This window comes from Protopterus annectens, chromosome 6.part0 (assembly GCF_019279795.1).
Source record: "Protopterus annectens isolate FY-2018-M chromosome 6.part0, PAN1.0, whole genome shotgun sequence".
In the NCBI taxonomy this organism is placed as follows: Eukaryota; Metazoa; Chordata; order Ceratodontiformes; family Protopteridae; genus Protopterus; species Protopterus annectens.
The window spans coordinates 1,382,283,069-1,382,302,415 of record NC_056737.1 but is presented as its reverse complement, the minus strand read 5'-3'; the positions used below and the strand labels follow the sequence as shown (position 1 = coordinate 1,382,302,415).

General features: G+C 38.7%; 1 protein-coding gene across 3 annotated transcripts in view; it reads left to right on the top strand.

Moving 5' to 3' along the window:
- The window catches only part of NCKAP5 (NCK associated protein 5), a 1,523,932-nt gene that overhangs the window by 1,370,138 nt on the left and 134,447 nt on the right, over nucleotides 1–19,347 (top strand). For all 3 annotated transcript variants that reach the window (XM_044074934.1, XM_044074933.1, XM_044074932.1), the window contains one exon: nucleotides 3,124–3,317. In XM_044074934.1, coding sequence (XP_043930869.1) covers nucleotides 3,124–3,317 — 194 coding nt within the window. The remainder of the gene's footprint in view (nucleotides 1–3,123; nucleotides 3,318–19,347) is intronic.

Below are 19,347 nucleotides of genomic sequence, written 5' to 3'. Positions count from 1 at the left end.
AGGGTGGCTTGTTTTTTGAGTCCATTCTGTACTTATTCCTGGTGGGTACAGCTGCCTCTATGCAGCTATGAACAGTTTCAAATGGGCAGTAGTGATCTCTGGGTTTAGGTGGAGCTTGACATTTTGCCAGATTATCACTTAATTGTAGGAAGTTAGTCTTAGAGTGGTTCTTGAACATTCCAGCATTAGCTGGTTTATTATTTGATGTTATTATTTATTTTCTATTTCTCCTGTACACAGGTTTTTCTTAATATCCAGTTTCCTCACATCAAAAATATTTCATAAATAATAACTTGATCTGTGTGTGTGTCTGCTAGATGTGTGTGTGTGTGTGTGTTGTGTGTGTGTGTGTGTGTGTGTGTGTGTGTGTGTGTGTGTGTGTGTGTGTGTGTGTGTCTGTGTGTGTGTGTGTGTGTGTGTGTGTGTGTGTGTGTGTGTGTGTGTGTGTGTGTGTGTGTGTGTGTGTGTGTGTGTGTGTGAGTCTGTCTTGTCACTAATGGAGTGCACCAGTGGTCAGTCCTTCAGCTAAAAAACTTGTCACTAATGGAGTGCGCCAGTGGTCAGGCCTTCAGCTGCGTCTCTTTGGAATTTACTTCTTGGAGGCCAGTGCTAATGTAAAAGGATGGTGACTGACCAAGCTTGCAGATCATTGCAAACTTGATGACGTCATAAACTCCTCTGAGGATAACATTATCCTACAAGAGGGTCTATCTGGATCAAATAGTTGGTACCAAAGCTACAGGCTGAAGGTAAACACCAAAATATGCATAATGTTATCCTTTGGCAATCATGACTCCTTTTGTAGCTTTTCAGCCCCCCCACAAAATTAATTCTGTAGTCATAGAGATCTAGATACCTATGTTGACAATGAGCTGTCCTTTAATAATCATAGATCCACTACTGTAAGGAAGTAGTTTTTCATTACATAGCTTATATCTATGGGTATAGCATCCATCCATGGACCTAATAGTTCCTGTTTGCTGTCATTAGGCCAGTCATTGAGAATAATGTCCCTTTTGGTTTATGTCTGTCCAAACACTAGTCACAGCTGGAATGACCCCATTGCTTCCTCACCATAACAATAAAAAAAAAAAATCAAGGGCCTAAATCATAAAAATTGAAGACCATCTCAAAGCCTTCTTTCTTGTTAGTATCATACACGTTCCTGAGGGGTGACCTCTGCCTCGCATATTGAGCCTCTGAAGACATATTACTCATATGGAAGTCCAATGATATCAGAAATACCCACTCAAGGGACCTCATTCTTTTCTACGAGATTAACAGAACATGCCAGAAGGATAGGTATATATCACAGAGAGTACCACTGCTATGGAACCATTTCCCCTCCACAAAAAGCAGAGTACTTCTCTTCTTCTATTCAAATGCGACTTAGATAAATGGATAATTCGAGGACCATAGTGGCAATGCATGAAAATAGTGATTGAGCGAATCATTTGTCATGTGCCTTGTGTTTCTTACCCTCCTTATGCAGTATACATGCGTTGTTGGACATGACTCATTTAAGCTGGAGCAGCCATCATTTTTTTATGTATGGCCAACAGCATTTGACAAGTGTAAAACTCAGAAAAGTATGTCACATATAAATAGAGTTTTTATTACCAAAACCTCATCTATAGTTAATAAGTTCATGACTAACAGTGACCATAATATACCATGACACCTTTTGCAGAGGGCAAGAATTGATTTCTCTTAGTCTCTGGTTGTGGCTGCATGTCTCACTTTGCTGTAATGACATACTAGGGCGAGTAAGCACCATGAGCTGAAGAGAACGTGTTACCATGAGGTCTGTGTAGTATCATTCACTATCTTTTGGGGGGTTTTTTGTGCTATATTAATCGCTGTATTTTTGTTTGATCCTGAGTAAATGGCAGATTTTTCACCAAAAGTAGATCTGTATTTGCTGAGAATTAAATATTGGCTACAGGAAATAGCCACCCAAAAAATGTCAAGCAAATGCCACTCTGCTTGATCCAGGGCAAGGTCAGCTGCTAGTAACTGACTTGTAAATTCTTCATTTGTCTTGAATGCAGTCTTTTAAATGTGAGACCTAAGCATTATGTCCATTATGCCAGTAAGGACTCTGTACCATAACATGCTGCAGGAGATTTTATTAGATTAAATCATGTATCCATACTTTGACTTTTGACAATATATTTTATACTAAATTCTTACACAGAAATCTCTTTCCACTATATAAGGAAGTGTTGTAATAATCAGATGTAATACAAAACCATGGCTTGCTTAAATGAGCAATTTTTTCTTGCTCACTTGACAGTCCCTTACTGCAACAGATGTTACATTCGACACATACTTTCATTAGGCAGATTCTCAAGGTGCAAACTCCTAACCTAGTGCAACTGAGAATTGTTAGAAGACTATATATATATATATATATATATATATATATATATATATATATATATACATATGTATACATATATATATATATATATATATATATACACACACAAATATGTGTGTGTGTGTGTGTGTGTGTGTGTGTGTGTGTGTGTGTGTCTGTGTGTGTTTATGTGTATCAGAAATACAAATGGATAAAAATGACAATTTCCTCACAAAAGGTAAGGTGTTTAAAACGCAGAATTAAAATTTGTACTAATGTTATATCTGCTGAACAAGTTAACTACATTCTGAACAATGCATTCTGAGAACCCATTTATAGTTAAAATTTACCTGGAGCATAATTCTCCCAAAAAAAATATTTTAATTAATCTCAAATTCATGTGCAGTAAAAAAAAAAATACAAAATCTTATCAAGTCTTCAGGAAACTATCTGCAAGAGGTGTAAGTATAATTACTGCAGAGAAAGACTCGTTTAATTTGATGAGTTTGAATTCCTTTGTTTCCATTATCTGGAGGTTACCTGTGTACTTCAACAGCTTCCAGTGTCTCTCACGTAGTTTAACCGTTTAACTTGAGAATTCACTTTAGCGCTGCAATATGAGATCTCCAAGGTCATTTAAAAGGATGTGGTCAGTAATAAGTATGCAAAAGAAGACGGGTATGGATTAGTAAAATGTAACATGTACTCTACAGAGCAATGGTGGGTCAGAGGCTAATATATTTGTTCATTTACTTACAAAGTTGCTGCCAAGGAGGAAGACAGCACTTCCGAGAAAACCTTTATTGCTAATCCAGTTTCAATCATGGACCTCTACCAACACAATCTTTATGTCCATTTTGGAGAAAAGGAGCCCCAGCAGGTTTCACATTTCAAAATTATTGAACAGCTACAAGAGAATACTTGCAGTGAAGCAAAAGATGAGGCTGTTTCTAGAGTAAGTTATTGCTATTTCCTGTTCCTTACAAGACAACAACCGTTTTAGTTAAGTCTGTACCCTTTTATATTCTGACGTCTTCCACACATTTTCCTGGAACTAAGTATTTTTTCACAGTGTTTGGTACATTCCCATAATTAGTATTATTATGAGGATTATGTTTGTTTAAGTGAATAGCACACCATTAATGAGCTGGTAATTGGCTTTTTTCTGTAGTCATTGGGTTTGTTTTGGTGTTTTCTTGCTTAATATGTGACTCTAAGCAAATTAATTAACCAGAGATTGCTGTTGCACGTTTATACTTATGTCATGTTAATACACATAGCAGTACAGCAGCATTTCCAGTGTTATCGGTTTGATGCAATTTATAGTAAAATGCTCAGTGAATATTTCACATAAAAGCTGTACATGCAGACGCCATGACCTGTGTGTCAGAATAAAAGATACTCATGAGTGAACATGACTAACTCATAATTCAATGTGAATTTAAGATATCCCAAAATGCACTTTTCAGCTGTAGTTATAATTTAAGTATGTTTGTGGAAATATACATAACCAATGAACACAAATTCTGCATGTAAAGAAAATATTTTACTTGATGATTTAGTTTTAATTTAGATATACTCTATACAGATACGTAGGTGTCGCTCTGTTTCATGCTCGTCTCTCTCTCTTTCCCTCTCTCATTCCATGTATGTGGAATCCCAGGATTTCCACATTCCAGGTGACTATTTGATGCTTAAAAATAGATAGATAGGTAGATAGATAGATAGATAGATAGATAGATAGATAGATAGATAGATAGATAAACAGCTATAGGTGTGTGTGTGTGTGTGTGTGTGTGTGTGTGTGTGTGTGTTTATCACCATTTCTTTCTATTCAGTGTTCATCATTTACATGCCTATTGTCTCATTCACTGACTGAAGACTTCCATATAAAAGAGGTAAACAAAACACAGTGCCAATATAAGCAAAATATTTTTTTTTTTAATTAGAACACAAGACCGGTTTCACCAGTACACTCTGGCATCATTGGTTATAAAACAAACAACATCCATAACCCTCTTGTATAAGCCCAATCCATGATATGAGTGGTTATGTGACTAAGCAATACACACACACACACACACACACACACACACACACACACACACACACACACACACACATGCACATGCACGCAAACACAAACACACACACAAGCACATACAAGTTTTACCTCTTAATAATCCATTTCATTCTCTCCAGATGCAACAAACCTAGAAAACTCCAGGTGGTATCCTGAACTCACCTACAGGGGAAAAGAACATTACTCAAGGAAGTGACAATATTCACAAACATGATTTGTTACTGAATCTCATTTCACATTCACTGAGTAGTCCAGCGCAGCACAAACAGGGTTATATCAGATGATACACAAATGCACCCATCCCTAAAGTGCTACCTGTATGTCAGCCAAATTACTGAAAGCATGACAGTTAAATCTCTATCTTATTTGTAATATAATCTGACAGTACAATGGTTGCTTGTTGGTGGAACTTCTTTACAGATGTGCAGCGTACATTTTTCAAGACAAGTGTGTTTTGATAAATCACAACTACCCAGACATACTACTGTGCATGTGCACTGCCCTCCTCATCTCTGACTCCACGTCTCACCTGTCTTGCTGTAGCGCCACCACTCTGTTGGAGCTAATACTGCAGAGTTTTGATCTGTCCAGCTTGTCATTCCTGCACTACCAGTGCTGACATACAGGTGGTGCTATTTTATACTGTAACAGCCCAGAGACTGTAATGCCCACTTACTTTGCAGTTTTACATTGAACTTTTATGCCAATGTAAATTTTTGATAGTGTTGTGGTGTATCATAACTGACTCCATTATGGTAATGGAATTGCGGCTCTAGGAATCTTTATCAGCCAACATGGACTGAGTTTTCTCAGTTCATGTTCTGTCTTGGTTCTAGTGCTACTGCCTGGCATGGCATGCTAAAGTAAGCATCACCATTTGGAATCCAACAGTAGGTATGTTGCTGTAAAACAATATAGTCTATGTTAACTGATCTATGTCTAAATCTAAGATGTACAGAAACTAAATCAGAAACAGTATGGCTGAAATGTAATATTAGTGTAGTGGTCTAACACCATGCCTTCTCCAGAAGCAGCCACTCTCATTGAGACAGGAAAATATTGGATGTGCATTTTTGGAAGAGAATGTGCATTTAACATTGTGAAACAAACCCAGAGTTATATATTACACTTGTTTTGCAAATAATTTCTTTTCTTTTTGAAAATATCACTAGATACTTGCAGTAATTCGGAATGCAGCATTTCCATCATATGATTGTAGCATCTAGCAATCTGCTTTTCAAAGATACATACATAATATTCAGTTCAGTGTATGCCTATATGCTTTTCTCCATTCTGCCTATATAATACACATTTCTTCATTTTACACATAGCAATGCATGCTTCTCTTATCCGTGTGTAGTGTCCATTTACAGTCACAGTTCTTTCTACAAAAAGTGTGCAGATGTTCTTTGTGTTTCACTGTTGCAGTCATCACAATTAGGTTATCTGCCTGCAGTAGCCCTCAGTCAGCCTGATTAACAAAGTCTTGGGTCCTGCGTCGGTTGCTGTCCCTTCTTCCGTGACGTCAGGTCGTCAGGGGTATAAAATATGCAGCCGATGCCATTACATCTGTTTTTCTTGCCCCAGATGTCAGGTGGCCCCCTAATGGGAAGCAATTAAATCTATAAGTATACACGGTTATACCTCCAATAAAAAAGCAAATACACCAAACAACAGTGAATACACTCGTCATTCTAAATGCCACATTTTCTATACCCTTCAAAATTAACCATGCATTTTCAAATACAACTGATTTATACTTGATGCTTTTTCCCATTCTTTGGCACTTTTTATGCCATTTTGCTTCATCAGTGCGCAATATGTTGGGTTTTGATGAAATTTCACAACATTTTCTGTATTCCTTTCCCAGACTGTTCCGTTATTACACCCCTCACATTTTATGGATTTATTCTAAGAAAATTGCATATAGCAAAAACAACCCTACATGACTCCACCAGTAAGATAGTTGAAGCAGACTTTTTTCTCCATCACAGATATGTATTATGTTTCAGCTGCCAGCTTCAAGGTACTTCTTCTACACATGACATTAGAATACCAAAATATCCTCCCTTAGACATAAATGAGATGTTCTACATCTGAAAAATGAAATGTCTAAGGTAAATCTCTCGTAGCAATGCATGGAACACTTCCAAAAACTTCCCAGTAATGAACATCTGTTTTTGCTAAATCTCTAGTATTACTCAGAATGAGGCATGCTATGGAATGTATTAACATTTGTCAGAAAATTCAGAGGGATTTTGCAAGATGTTCTTTTAACTGCATAGTTGTAGACTATGCTATATTTCAAAACATGAAAGGATTATATAACACATTTTGTAACAGCTGTAGTATTTTTGGATCAGTATTATACATAGTTTTTAATATATTGGTTAAGATTTGTGAGTTATCTGCTTCAGAGCACAGATCAGTAAAAATGCCTTATACCATTTTTTGCTAGATGATATAACTGGCAGTGAAACAGAATTATTTAAAGAAGTTCCATGATAGCAATGTAGCATACAGTGTAAAGTAGCTAAGGAATTAACAACTTACTGTACTGTGAAAGACTGTGCAGCATTATGAAGTACAAGAATGCACTTTGCTACACTGTCCTTCCTTTTTGAGTGATTTTTATAGGAGGGTCACATTGGTGTGCACTGCCTGTATAACATAATTTTACAGCTCTCAAAGTGTCTCAGAAGGTAGCATATTTACCTTTCATGCTAGGTATATCAGAAGGTTGTATGTTTTGACCCCACACTAGATAGCTGAAATAATACTCAGTACTTATTGTCTTTGTAGTGGAGTAAGAAGAGGTGTAATTAATTTCTGAGATGCTATTCTTCATAAGATTCAGTAAATTGAGGTCACATCTGCCTGAATTGTTGGTGAGTCAGCTGAATGGAAAAAGTGTATGACATTTATAAAAAAATGGTCTGTCAGTTTCTTACATATCCCAAAAAGCAACTTTACCTACTTTGCCTCAATATTTTATTCCCCAACATTCTTGTTTTCTTTCAGGTTGCACAGGCATGCATGTGTGTGTGTAATTTGACCTTGTTCACTAAGCTTGAGGTGTCCAAACTGAATGGAAAAAGTGCTTTTAAGGGAAAATAGACTGCCTGCCTGCTCAGTGGCTCTTGGTTGTCCAGAGACTGTGATACTAGTGTAGACTGCTGAAGATCTTATGTACAAATCCCAAATGGCGGCTAATATTTTCCACTTTTCCTTCCATATTTTCATAATTCAGATTGACACAGTTACCCTTTTCCCTTGTGATTATTCACCAATAACCTACACCTGTTCTTCTCATAATCCTTCCACTCCACCTCATGGACATAGCACATTACTGTTGTTGATGAAGCACTCAGGTTCTCCTTAAAATATTTTCACTGTATATAATAAGACTCATACATATTCTACTCTATTTTCTCTCTTATAAGTTCATAGGCAGTATTAGGCTAGCTGCCCTTGTAAGCAATTTTAAGCCTAAATAGTTTCCCTTTTTTTTTTTCTTAAAGGACCCTATCCCATCGGATTATAGATTGGCTTTACCTATTCCATGGTCAAAAATTCTATATTACCCCTAATGAGAGTAACTGGGATCATACCATAGGTAAGTGGAGGGGACCTGTGCATAGGATAAAGCATTTGGGAACTGCCTCTCTACATTAGTAGTACAGGTGGCAATCCTGGAGTAAACTTTCTGTCTCCCAACCATAGATCTAAATTGTATTTGAAAATGGACAGGGATGAACTCTGTTGTTTGTGGATTGGAGTCTGTTCCACAACAGCAGTATCCTATAAGAGATATACTCATCATCCAAACCGTTCTGTTGATGGTGTAGAAGAGGTATAGATTCCTAGATTAAGTATTCCTTTTGACTTGCTGAAGTCCATCAGTTATGGGTCAAAGGATGCTTTGTATGCCAGACAGAAGTCACCTTTTAGCAGTCTACATGACAATAAGTAAAGTGACAGAGTTTTGAGTTGGTCCATGTAAGACATGTTGTGTATACCTTTAGTAAGGTGTCTTTCTGGGTGTTCCAGTTCTTACATCTGTCTGGGCATATACATGACAAAGGGGGCATTATATTCAATGACTGGCCTCATGTGGACTGAGTAGAGGAGGATGATGACATCCCTAGATCTAGACACAGTCCCTTTGTTTATAAGCTCTGCAATATAGAAGGACTTTCTTACAATAGACACATGTTGGTCAAAAGTTAGGTCACTCCCCACATAAGTTCCCAAATCTTGCACAACTGGATCAACCAACACTTAGTGGAGTATTGTCAAAGTAGTAGTTCCCTGGGAAGATGGCTCTCCACAGGATGCAATAATGCATTTTCGATATTTAGTGTCAAACTGTGATTTTGACACCAGTTATTTATCTGAGACAAACCGTCTTGCAGAATGGCTAAGTCATTTGGGGACTCAATGACTGCTCCTAGCTTATAATCATCTGCAAAGTTAATTAGCCAGAGCCCTATGGAATTGGCTTTTATTTCAGAAAAGTAGAGGCCAAACAAGAGAGATTCCGGTGGAGAATCTTGGGGTACTCCAATGGTGACTGGTCTCTTTGTGAAGGTAACTTCCCCTATTCTGATTATCTGCATCCTATCTGTGAGCCAGATGGCAATCCAGTGGGTGACACAGGGGTTTATTCCCAGTTTATTTAGCTTTTATACTATACCTCCGTGGGGAATTGTGTCAAAAACTTTGGCCAGGTGAAGGTATGATGTGGGAACCATGTCATCTTCATCCACAGTGGCACAGGAAAATCATTTTTTTGGGTGGCAAAAGCCAGGGTACCTTTTTGGCTGGGCTTGTATAGGCCCTAGGGCCGATAGCCTAGTACCTACCTATGAACCTATGAACTTATAGTGACCTTTTCAAAAAAAAAAAATCAACCAGGTGAAATAAGCATGGTCTGCATTTGAATAATCTAAACTGTGTCAGGTACAGAGTTTGGAAGGTTCCTATGCCTTAATTGATTAATTCCATGATAAGTCTTTCCATGGCTTTGCATATGACTTATCTACTCCAAATCTAACTGCTTTGTCCCATACTATATTTTCATAAATTTAAAAATTATCTTTACAAATTTTCTTTCAACATCTGTCAACACATTTAAAATATACATCCCCATCTCTATTAAGGTTAGAAAAAACATTCAATTCTGAACCCCCCCCTCCCTCCATCAGCAAGCAAAAAAAGCAAAAAAGGTCTCTTGCCATCTCCAGACTCACTCTGATATCAGAAATGTATCCTTTCTTCAAAAGTGCCCTCATCCCATCTACTCTTGGCAGCATACTGCTAAACTTCTTAGTGCAAGAAATTTGGACAAAGCCTGACAAATGGAGGGAGAAAGGCCTAAAAATATGGACACATTTTAAATATTGCTCTAAACCTAGAAACCTGCTAGAGTAACAGGGTTTGTTTTAACTCCAGGTGCATCTGCAGTTACCTCCTACTGCTCCTCTAGGCGATAAATATTGCTTGTTCATATTTGCATTAATAATTCCAAAACCATGCCCTATACGAGGTATCAGAATATTTTATCTTGAAGCATACATGATCGCAAACACAACTGTAATGATATTTGACCTATGTCAATGAATATTTATTAGAATTGTAAGGTGATAACTTTATTTTTTAAAGACTTGAGCCACGCCCACTAGGAGTTAAAGGCGCACAATCAAAAGAGCTGTACTGGAGGGAATTTTCTGATGGATGTCTAGTCTGAAACTCAAATGCATTTCATTATTTAGTGTCTTCAGTCCTCTGATCAGCTCAGCAATTTACCAGAAAACCACAAGATTTATGAGGAATAGACCAAAATATAAGGCAAAAATCTGGACATTCTATGGAAATCTGTACAATTGAGAGGTATGCTTAGCAGCCTTATGCCAAGAAATGTATAGTTATCCCCTTTGGGAAAAAACATGTATCCGTGAGTTACCATATAGGTGGCAGTACACTAAACACCGAAAGTGTGATAAGAGACTTAGGGACACAGGTGGACAGTGATCTCACCTTCGATAACCACATCACCACAACAGTCAGGAAATCCTTCTATGTGGCACACCTCATCATGAAGGGCTTTTCATCCAGAAAAAATGAGGTCATTGTCCCACTGTACTCATCCCTCATTAGACCCATTATAGAATACAACGCCCCATTTGATATGTACCTCTCAAGACATCTGCGACAACTGGAAAGGCTGCAGAAATACCTCACTAAAAGAATCACAGGCCTAAAGCAGATGCCCTATGCTGACCACCTTAAAAAACTCCAGCTATACTCTGTCGCATATTGTCTACTCAGAGGCGATCTCTACTAAACATACAAGGCCATGTCAAACCCAGCGCTGTTGGACATGCTACACTTTAAGAAATTCCAATCCCTCAGAGCCACATGCTCCAGGGATCTAAACCTTGTCATCACAATAAACAAAACATGCTGGAGGGATAGGTTCCTGACCCAGAGACTCCCCAGACTCTGGAATAGATTGCCAATACATGTAAATCAGAGTGCCTCTTTGGCCCTCTTCAAAAGGAACCTTGACGATTGGATGGGAGAAAGGAAATTCACCCAGGGATCACATCAGTCGCCCTGCTAGACAGGGGTCCAGGGAAGTAAATAATGTGGGAAGAAATAGCCAGGGAATTGTTATGGCTAGGCTTGTATAGGCCCTAGGGCTGATAGCCTAGTACCAACCTATGAACCTATTATTTAGGTTTATTGTCTGTGTGTCTATCCCACTAATTTTCTCAACCTCAACGCTCAAATCTCCTTCTCCCAAACTAGTAGTTGCTAGTTAAAAAAACAATTCTGCCATTTCAAATACCTTCTTTCTCATTCTCCTTTTCTCTCTTACACTGTTTTTCTCAAGTCAGTGGATAATATAAATCCGTTATTCTCATATGATGTACTGGCTTTAGCTATTAAATAAGCCACAATAGACATTCTGCCTTTTGAGTCCATAACTTTATTCACCTTTATCATCTTATAGCTAACACCCAATACAGTACCTTTGCTACTCAATTGCTTATTAATGTGTTTGCTTTCTTATTTATTTATTTATTTGTTTTTTTGTTGTGTGTCTGTTCATTTGTTTAGTTGTTCACTTATATTTGATAATAACAAAATGTGACATGATGAGCTCTCCTCATCTCTTTGTTTATAATAGCATTTTTCCTTAGTTTAAAATATAATTATCTAAGAATGTCAGACCTGCATATTGCTATTTGCTAAAATAGTAGTACAGAATCCACAGGAATCACCACACGAAATGAACTCAGTAAACGTGATGTCTTCTTTATTGTAATAAAAAACACAAGCGCTTTCACGTAGCTATACTACGCTTTTTCAGGTGCTTTTTTTGTATTTGCTAAAATAGATTAATCTCTTTCCCCTATGATCTTATGATCCTGTTTCCTATAATCTCATGTTTTCTGACCTATATTTACATTCAGCAGTCTGTGGGTGGGGCCTATGCAAATTAGTGTTTCACAGATCACTACAAAATCAAAGGGAATACAAGGCAATTGAGATACAAAACTATTTGGACCTTGCCCACTCTCATGCTTTTCTCTGTACTGTAGAAAGGAAAAGCAGGCTAGGACCAGAATAAATATATGGGTACACTTCTAGGTAACAACTTGAATGATACTAGAATGTCACCTTGTTCAAAATACAAAGTAACTTTATTTCAGAGGTTGGGTAGGCATCAAGTAATATATTTGTTTCCCCTGCATGTTTTATTTATGTGCTGGTGGAGATTTAGCTTCCTAGTTCTGGTGTTAATATGACACAAGGGTTCCATGTCAGGCAACCCATGTATAAACTAACCTATCACATCTGATGTTGCTGCTAAGAAGGATTAACTAAAAAACATCAGTAAAAGGGTGTATCTCCAAATTGGTGCTCACCTCAGTCTCAGTCTCTTTATGATCTTAATGTCTGGAAAAAAATACTGTTTTCATTACACTTAAGAATCCTGCTTGTTAATGCAGATATCAGCATGCCAAAACCAAGTAAATGCAAAAGACCTAAGCAAATAACTTAGGTTCATAGGTAGGTACTAGGCTATTTGCCCGAAGGCATTTATAAGCCTATCCAGAATGTGTTGGCTTTCGCCACCCCCTTAGATCAGTTCCCTGTGCTTCTGTCCAGCAGAGCCACTGAAGTGATCCCCGAGGTAAACTTTCTGTTTTCCATTCACTCGTCAATGTTTCTTTTGAAGTGTGTTAGCGAGGATCTCTGCCTAATGTAGACTGGGATCTTGTTCCAAAGCATGGGAAGTCTCTGGGACAGGAATCTATCCCTCCAGCATGTCCTATGTATTGTTGTGGTGAGGTTTAGATCCCTAGAGTGTGTGGCTCGAGGGGATAAGGTTTTCTTTAGGTGGAGCATGTCCATCAATTCTGGATTGGACATGGCCTTGTATGTCAGGCAGAGATCACCTCTGAGTAGGTGGTATGCAACCGACTACAGCTGGAGTTTCTTCAGATGAGCTGCATAGGGCATCTGTTTGAGGCCAGTGATCCACTTGGTGAGGTACTTCTGTGGTCCTTCCAGATGTTGCAGGTGTCTTGTAAGGTACATCCCAAATGGGGTGTTGTAGTCTATAATGGGTCTGATGAGTGATGAGTAGAGGGGCATAATGATCTCTTTTGATCTGGATGCAAACCCTTTTGTGATTAGGTGGGTCACATAGAAGGATTTTCTAACCACTTTGGCAACGTGATTATCAAAGCTGAGATTGCTATCTACTTGGGACCCCAGATTCCTTATTATGTCTTCCATATTTAGGGGACTACCACCTATGTGGTAGCTTGTGCGTACTTTGTTTTTCCCAAAGGGGATGACTATGCACTTTTTGGCATTTAGCTTGAGGCCATGATTTTGACACCAGGTATCCGTCTCAGTGAGACCATTTTGGAGGATGTCTGTGTCAGCCGGAGAGTCAATTATAGCTCCTTGCGAACTTGGTCAGCCATAGTCCTCCTGTGCTTGCCTGTACCTCTCAGAAGTATATTCCAAACAGGAGGGGTCCTAGGACTGAGCCCTGGGGAACACCACTTGTAACCGGTTTAGAGTCGGACCTAGCTTCCGCAACTCTCATCATGTAGGTTCTGTCCGTGAGCCAGTTGGCAACCCATCTTGTGACATAGGGTTTACTGTTCAGGCTGGTGAGCTTGTCTATAATACCAAAATGGAGAATGGTGTTGAAGGCCTTAGCAAGGTCTAGGTAGGCTGTGTGTACCACCTTTCCCTCGTCTATAGCCTTGGTAACTGTCTCAAAGAAGTCCACCAGGTTTAGGAGGCATGATCTGCCCTTAACAAAGCTGAACTGGGTAGGGTCCAGTGTTTGGAGGTTCCCAATGTCTCTGTTAATGATTTCCATGATGATGCGCTCAATAGCCTTGTTGACCAAGCTAGTCAGGCTTATAGGGCGATAGTTCCCAGGGTCTGTTGTGGCTCCACCTTTGTGGAGCGGAATAACCATTGCTGTGAGCCACTCTATGGGTATGTAGCCTATGGAGAGCCTGAGTTTGAACAGTGTGTTTAGGTGAGGGGTTAGTTCATCTTTGAGCTTGTGTAGGACGCAGCCTGAGACACCATCCGGTCCCACTGGTGCTGTGTTTTTGGCTTTGGAGAGGGCTGTTTTAACCTGAGTGTCTGTGATTTCAGGGGACTCTACATTCTTCTGGTATGGTTTTGGGCCCTTTTGGGAGTGAGAGAGGGGTGGAAGTTTGCGCTGAACCTGTCTTCCAGGATGCTGGCGATATCGGTCGGTTCAATGTATTTTGTGCCATTCTGCACTAACTCTGAGCAGATCTGAGCATCGCCACTTAGATTCTTGACATAGCTAAAGAATGCCTTTTGGTTATCTTTGGAGCCCTTGGCAATTTTTCTTTCAAAGCTCGCCTTGGACGATTTTATGAGGGATTGTAGTTTCTTGCGGATACTGATCAGGGATGTCTTCCCTTCTTGGGATTTTACTCTTTTCTGTACTAGTTTCCTCCTTCTATTGTATAGCTTGTTTATGGCAGGAGTCCACCAGACTGGTTTCCTTTTCTTGGAGGAGTGTGTCTTGGTTTTGCTTGGGATGGCATGACCCATGCATTATTGTAGGTCCCGTAGAATGCATTAGTAAAGGATTTTGTAGCTTGGACAGCATTATCCTTCACCATGGGGGCTTTGAACTTTCCACCTCGGTCTTAAGTAATGTGAAGTTTGCTTTCAAAAAGTTTTTCACGGTGGTTTTCTTGTCCGGGGGTGGGGCGGAATGTGGATATCCAAAGTGATTTGTTTATGGTCAGATCTAACCAGTGAGGGAGTGACCTCCGGTGTGGAACACTGGTCACTCATGTTGGTGATGACCAGGTCCAATATGTTGTCACCTCTGGTGGTAGTGATGACCAGTTGAACCAGGGCATTTGAGTTTATAAATTCTAGGAAATGTTGGGCAAGGGAGTTAGTACTTGAGTAGTTCTCCCAGTTAATGTTTAGGTAATTGAAATCACCCAATACTAGGGTGTTTGGTAGGACCTTTATGTTTCCCAGTGTTTCCAGAAATGCGGAATGGGGGTCCTGGGACATGGTGGGTGATCTGTAGCAAGCTACAATTTGAATTGCAGTTTTGCCCATTAGTTGCACATGGATGATCTCTAAAGCATCGTGCTGTGCCACTAACCTGGAGGTGTGGGTATCCTTGATGAATATGAATATGCCCCTGCCTTTTGTATTTCGGTTTGGGTTCTGTGGCTATGGTATGAGTTGTAGCCTGGTAGTGCTGGGGTGCTCTCTGGAGCCTTAAACCAGGTTTCTGTTACTGCACATATATCGATTTTCTCCATACATAGGAGTGCCTCGAGTGCGTGCATTTTGAGATTTAGACTTCTGGCATTGAGTAGCATTACCCTCAGTTTTTTGTTACTTGTGCTATTTACGGCGGTGAGTTTGTCTTTTGAGCCTTGCCTAAAAAAGGCACTATGGGGGTGGCAAGTGCCTTGGCCAGTATTTGAAAGCCTAAGGGTGACCGGTGCAAGCCGTCTCTAGTGAAGCAGCATGGCTTGTCGGGCATGTCATCCCAGGTGGACAGACACTGGATCCCCTTTGAATGAAACCAGAAACTTAGCCAATTGTTGAAATCGAGAATTTTTTCTTTATGCAGGAAACTGTATTCGGTACAATAAAGGCTGTCTTTAAACTTATACCAGGACTCGAATTAGCCAGACCGATGCAAAAGTCGTCAAAACAAGGTATATTTATTACAAAATGCCCAAAGGCTAAAAATAAAACAAAAACTATACACAAAACATATAATTCACTGATACTGATTTAGCGCATTTTTATGAGTAGGTACCAGTTTACCATATATATTCATGGTTACATATTATATATATTAGTATTTTATTCAACATTATTTTATTTATTTAACATCTTTTTAATGGTATTTATTGATATTTATATATAATATTTATATATGTATATATATTTATTTATATTTAATATATATATATATTTAATTATATGTATTTATTTATTGTATTTAATAGATTGAGATAAGAAATGAGCAACAAATTAATTGTTATGTATGCCCTTATGTATATTCAAGTCCTTTGCATTTATGTGGACATTCTGCCTTTAAACTTGAATCCTCAATTCAGGAGGTAATTAAATGCCAGCCAATTACACAGCCTAATAAGTTTTTGAAAACTGTATAAATTATGGAATTTGTTAGGATATATTGATTCTGAAGAAGTCTCCTGAATAGAAGATGAAAGCGCTAAATCAGTATCAGTGAATTATATGTTTCGTGTATCGTTTTTGTTTTATTTTTAGCCTTTGGGCTTTTTGTAATAAATATACCTTGTTTTGACGACTTTTGCATCGGTCTGGATAATTCGAGTTCTGGTATAAGTTTAAAGACAGCCTTTATTGTACCGAATACAGTGTCCTGCATTTCAAGGGTTACGTTTTGTGTGATTTTGGTTACAATTTTTTCTTTATACCGTGGTATCATTCTTGGGGAGGGCAGGATGCTACTGAAGATCAGGGTCATACCGGCCTGGGCTACATGATCAGAGAGCTCTTCCATGGTTCTTTTCATGTAGTCCAGGGAGGTACTGCTCAGGTCATTGACACCAACATGGAGAATGACAGAGTCATATTTGTACTTGTTCTGTAGTGACCTGAGTGCTTGTGTTATGTGGCAGATCCTGGCATCCGACAGGCAGCTAACAGTAACCTTCTCCTCATTCAGCCTAGTGAGTGGGACGTCAGTGTGCCTGACTATAGAGTCACCTATTACTAGTGTGTTGGGTATGTTATTTTGCCTTAAGGGCTGTGATTGCATGGCACACTGGTTTTGTGAAGTATGTGTTTCATTGTTTGTGTTGGGGGGTGGAGGTTGCCTGGATGTTTGCTTTGGAAGTCTCTGTTGGTTTTGCAGATTTTTATTTAGAGCCTCCAAGTATGTTTTCATGTATTTATGTGTGTTTTTTGCCAGTGCTGGTTTAATGGGTCTATGTTAGACTGGTGGTGTGATGCAAGTATTTCCCTTCTCCTCTTGACTGTCTGATCCAGCCTTGGGTTGATAGAGCTTAGCCTCCAGTTTGGCTGTATAATTGCATCTCTCGCATGTATTAGTGTTTGGTGGTAGGAGGAGGAGGTTGTCTGTGTACATGAGGCAGTTGTAACATTGCCTCAAAATGCCCAGATTCACCAGTTGGACTGGAGAGTACACCTGAAACTGCCCTTTGGACATGCCTGGATAGGTGCAGTGAACTGTTTTACTGGATGGCTGGTGAGGTTGAATAGAGAGCCTTGTCCTTCTATACAGTACAGAAGGGTCTAGTGCTAGGGTTTATAAGTGCTTGCTATAAGTTTTGAGCAAGTGCCGGGCTGAGAAATGAATGGCTTGAGTGCTTAAGTTGAAAGTTTGTCTAGTTCCAAGGGAAAAATTGAAGAGCAGACTTTGTGGATCCGGGAATAGTTTTACCCTAGCTAACTGGCGCTGCCTGGCACGCACGCAAAACTGGGCAAATACGGTATTTATAGCAGGGAAATGAAAGAGATAGAAATTAGCCTAAAATGGCCAATAAACTACTAATTTGCTACCTATGCAAAAAACAATGACAATACAAATCTGAGGCTTCCTGTTCATCTAAAATAATTTGACTGTATTTATCTTAAGATAAGCACTTTTGTCCAAGCACTTCATCAGATCTAACAATGGAGAGTTTCAGCTTTTACATCTTCACACTCTGTAACGTGTCTATGCAGAGGCATTACCTCCACAGTTCACTATAGATTAGGTCAAACAATTTAAGGAAAGGCTCTATAAAGGCAGGTTTGGCACTATTTATTAGGCATACAAGTAAATTATTGAGCCCCACTTGGGAAATGTTGTATTTTAATTCTGTCTCCCTTGTAGGGCTAGGTAAGTTAGCCTTGCATAATGTGAATCTTTTTTTATGAATCCCAGCCATCGTGTTTGGGTCAAGCAGTAACACTTTCATTTTTCTTTATTATATTATATTTTTCTGCTATGGTTGCACTCTGTTTGCTGTTGACTTAAACTTTTCAAAAATATTAGTGACTTCCACACTACTGCATTATTCTATTTTTATGTCATCACACTGCTCTGTCATTACATTCTTGGTTTATTCCTCATTCCTTTGTAAAATGATAGATCTGTTACAGGTCATTAGACTTTTCACCTGTAAGTATTTCCATTGTAACTTATTTCTTTTAGATACATACAATCTTCGGTTGCATCTTGCTTTTCAACCACTTTAACATCACATATTTCTGTGTATTTTTATATGGTCAATTCAGCTGTTAACAGGTAAGTCCCATACAAACCAGTGCTTCTTTTCTGAGAGCCTGGCAGCATTGTTGGGTTAATTGACTGAGTCACAGTTTGCAAGCGGACATTGAAAAATAAAGTGAAACCTAGAAAGAACTGCGTTATAAAGCTTGTTAGTAGTTTGTACCCCTAACCTTCTGAGTCATACTTTTATAACTTCATCTTTTAATGCAGTCACTTCAAGTTCTGTCTGCTCTTACAGTCTCATTTATTTGTTTCTGACACACAGTGCTCTGTGATTTTTCTGTCAGCTCTACATGCATTTCTTCTGCATTTAGAGCTTTCATTCTCCTCGCCATAGATCACTGAAAAAAATGTAATACTGTTTAACATATCAGTACCGTAGTGCATATAAAATATAGCTCTGCGATATTCAGCTACAAGGGCTCTTTTATTACATACCAAACATTTAATTATTTCATGGGTATTTTAATAAGCCCTTCATCCCCATATTTAAAACATCTTTTTAACTAGAAGGTAAACCAAAATACAATGATTTTCATCAATTAAAGTGTACAGTAAATTATGTCAAAGACTGCTTAATTTATTAGCATATATTTTGCTTTGTACTCCTCACCCATAGACTGCCTTCTAAAGAGACAGCCTTCAGACATTTCAAAGCTTCATAAACTATTCGAATCTTAGAATCCCTCCGTGCATTACCATGTTTATTTCCTTATTGTTATTATTATTATTATTGTTATTATTATTTTTTTTTTTAATTCAAAACTCTTGGAAGTTCTATCCTTTTGAAACTTATTTCAAGTACCATCTCCACTTCTACCTACAACTGTAAGGCAGCATGAATGTCCTGTGGGATGTAACCTAGGCTATACTTCAACAAGCTGTTTCTTACAAAGGTCCATTATGTATGTTCTGTCTGTGCATGGCAAACTTTTTTTGCTTCCTCCAAATCCTTACTGTATCAAAAGCAAAAATCCTTATGGCTTTGTTCATCTTTGTGAGTGACTCATCTGCTTCTGTATTGAACGTACCATCATGGATTCTTCTACC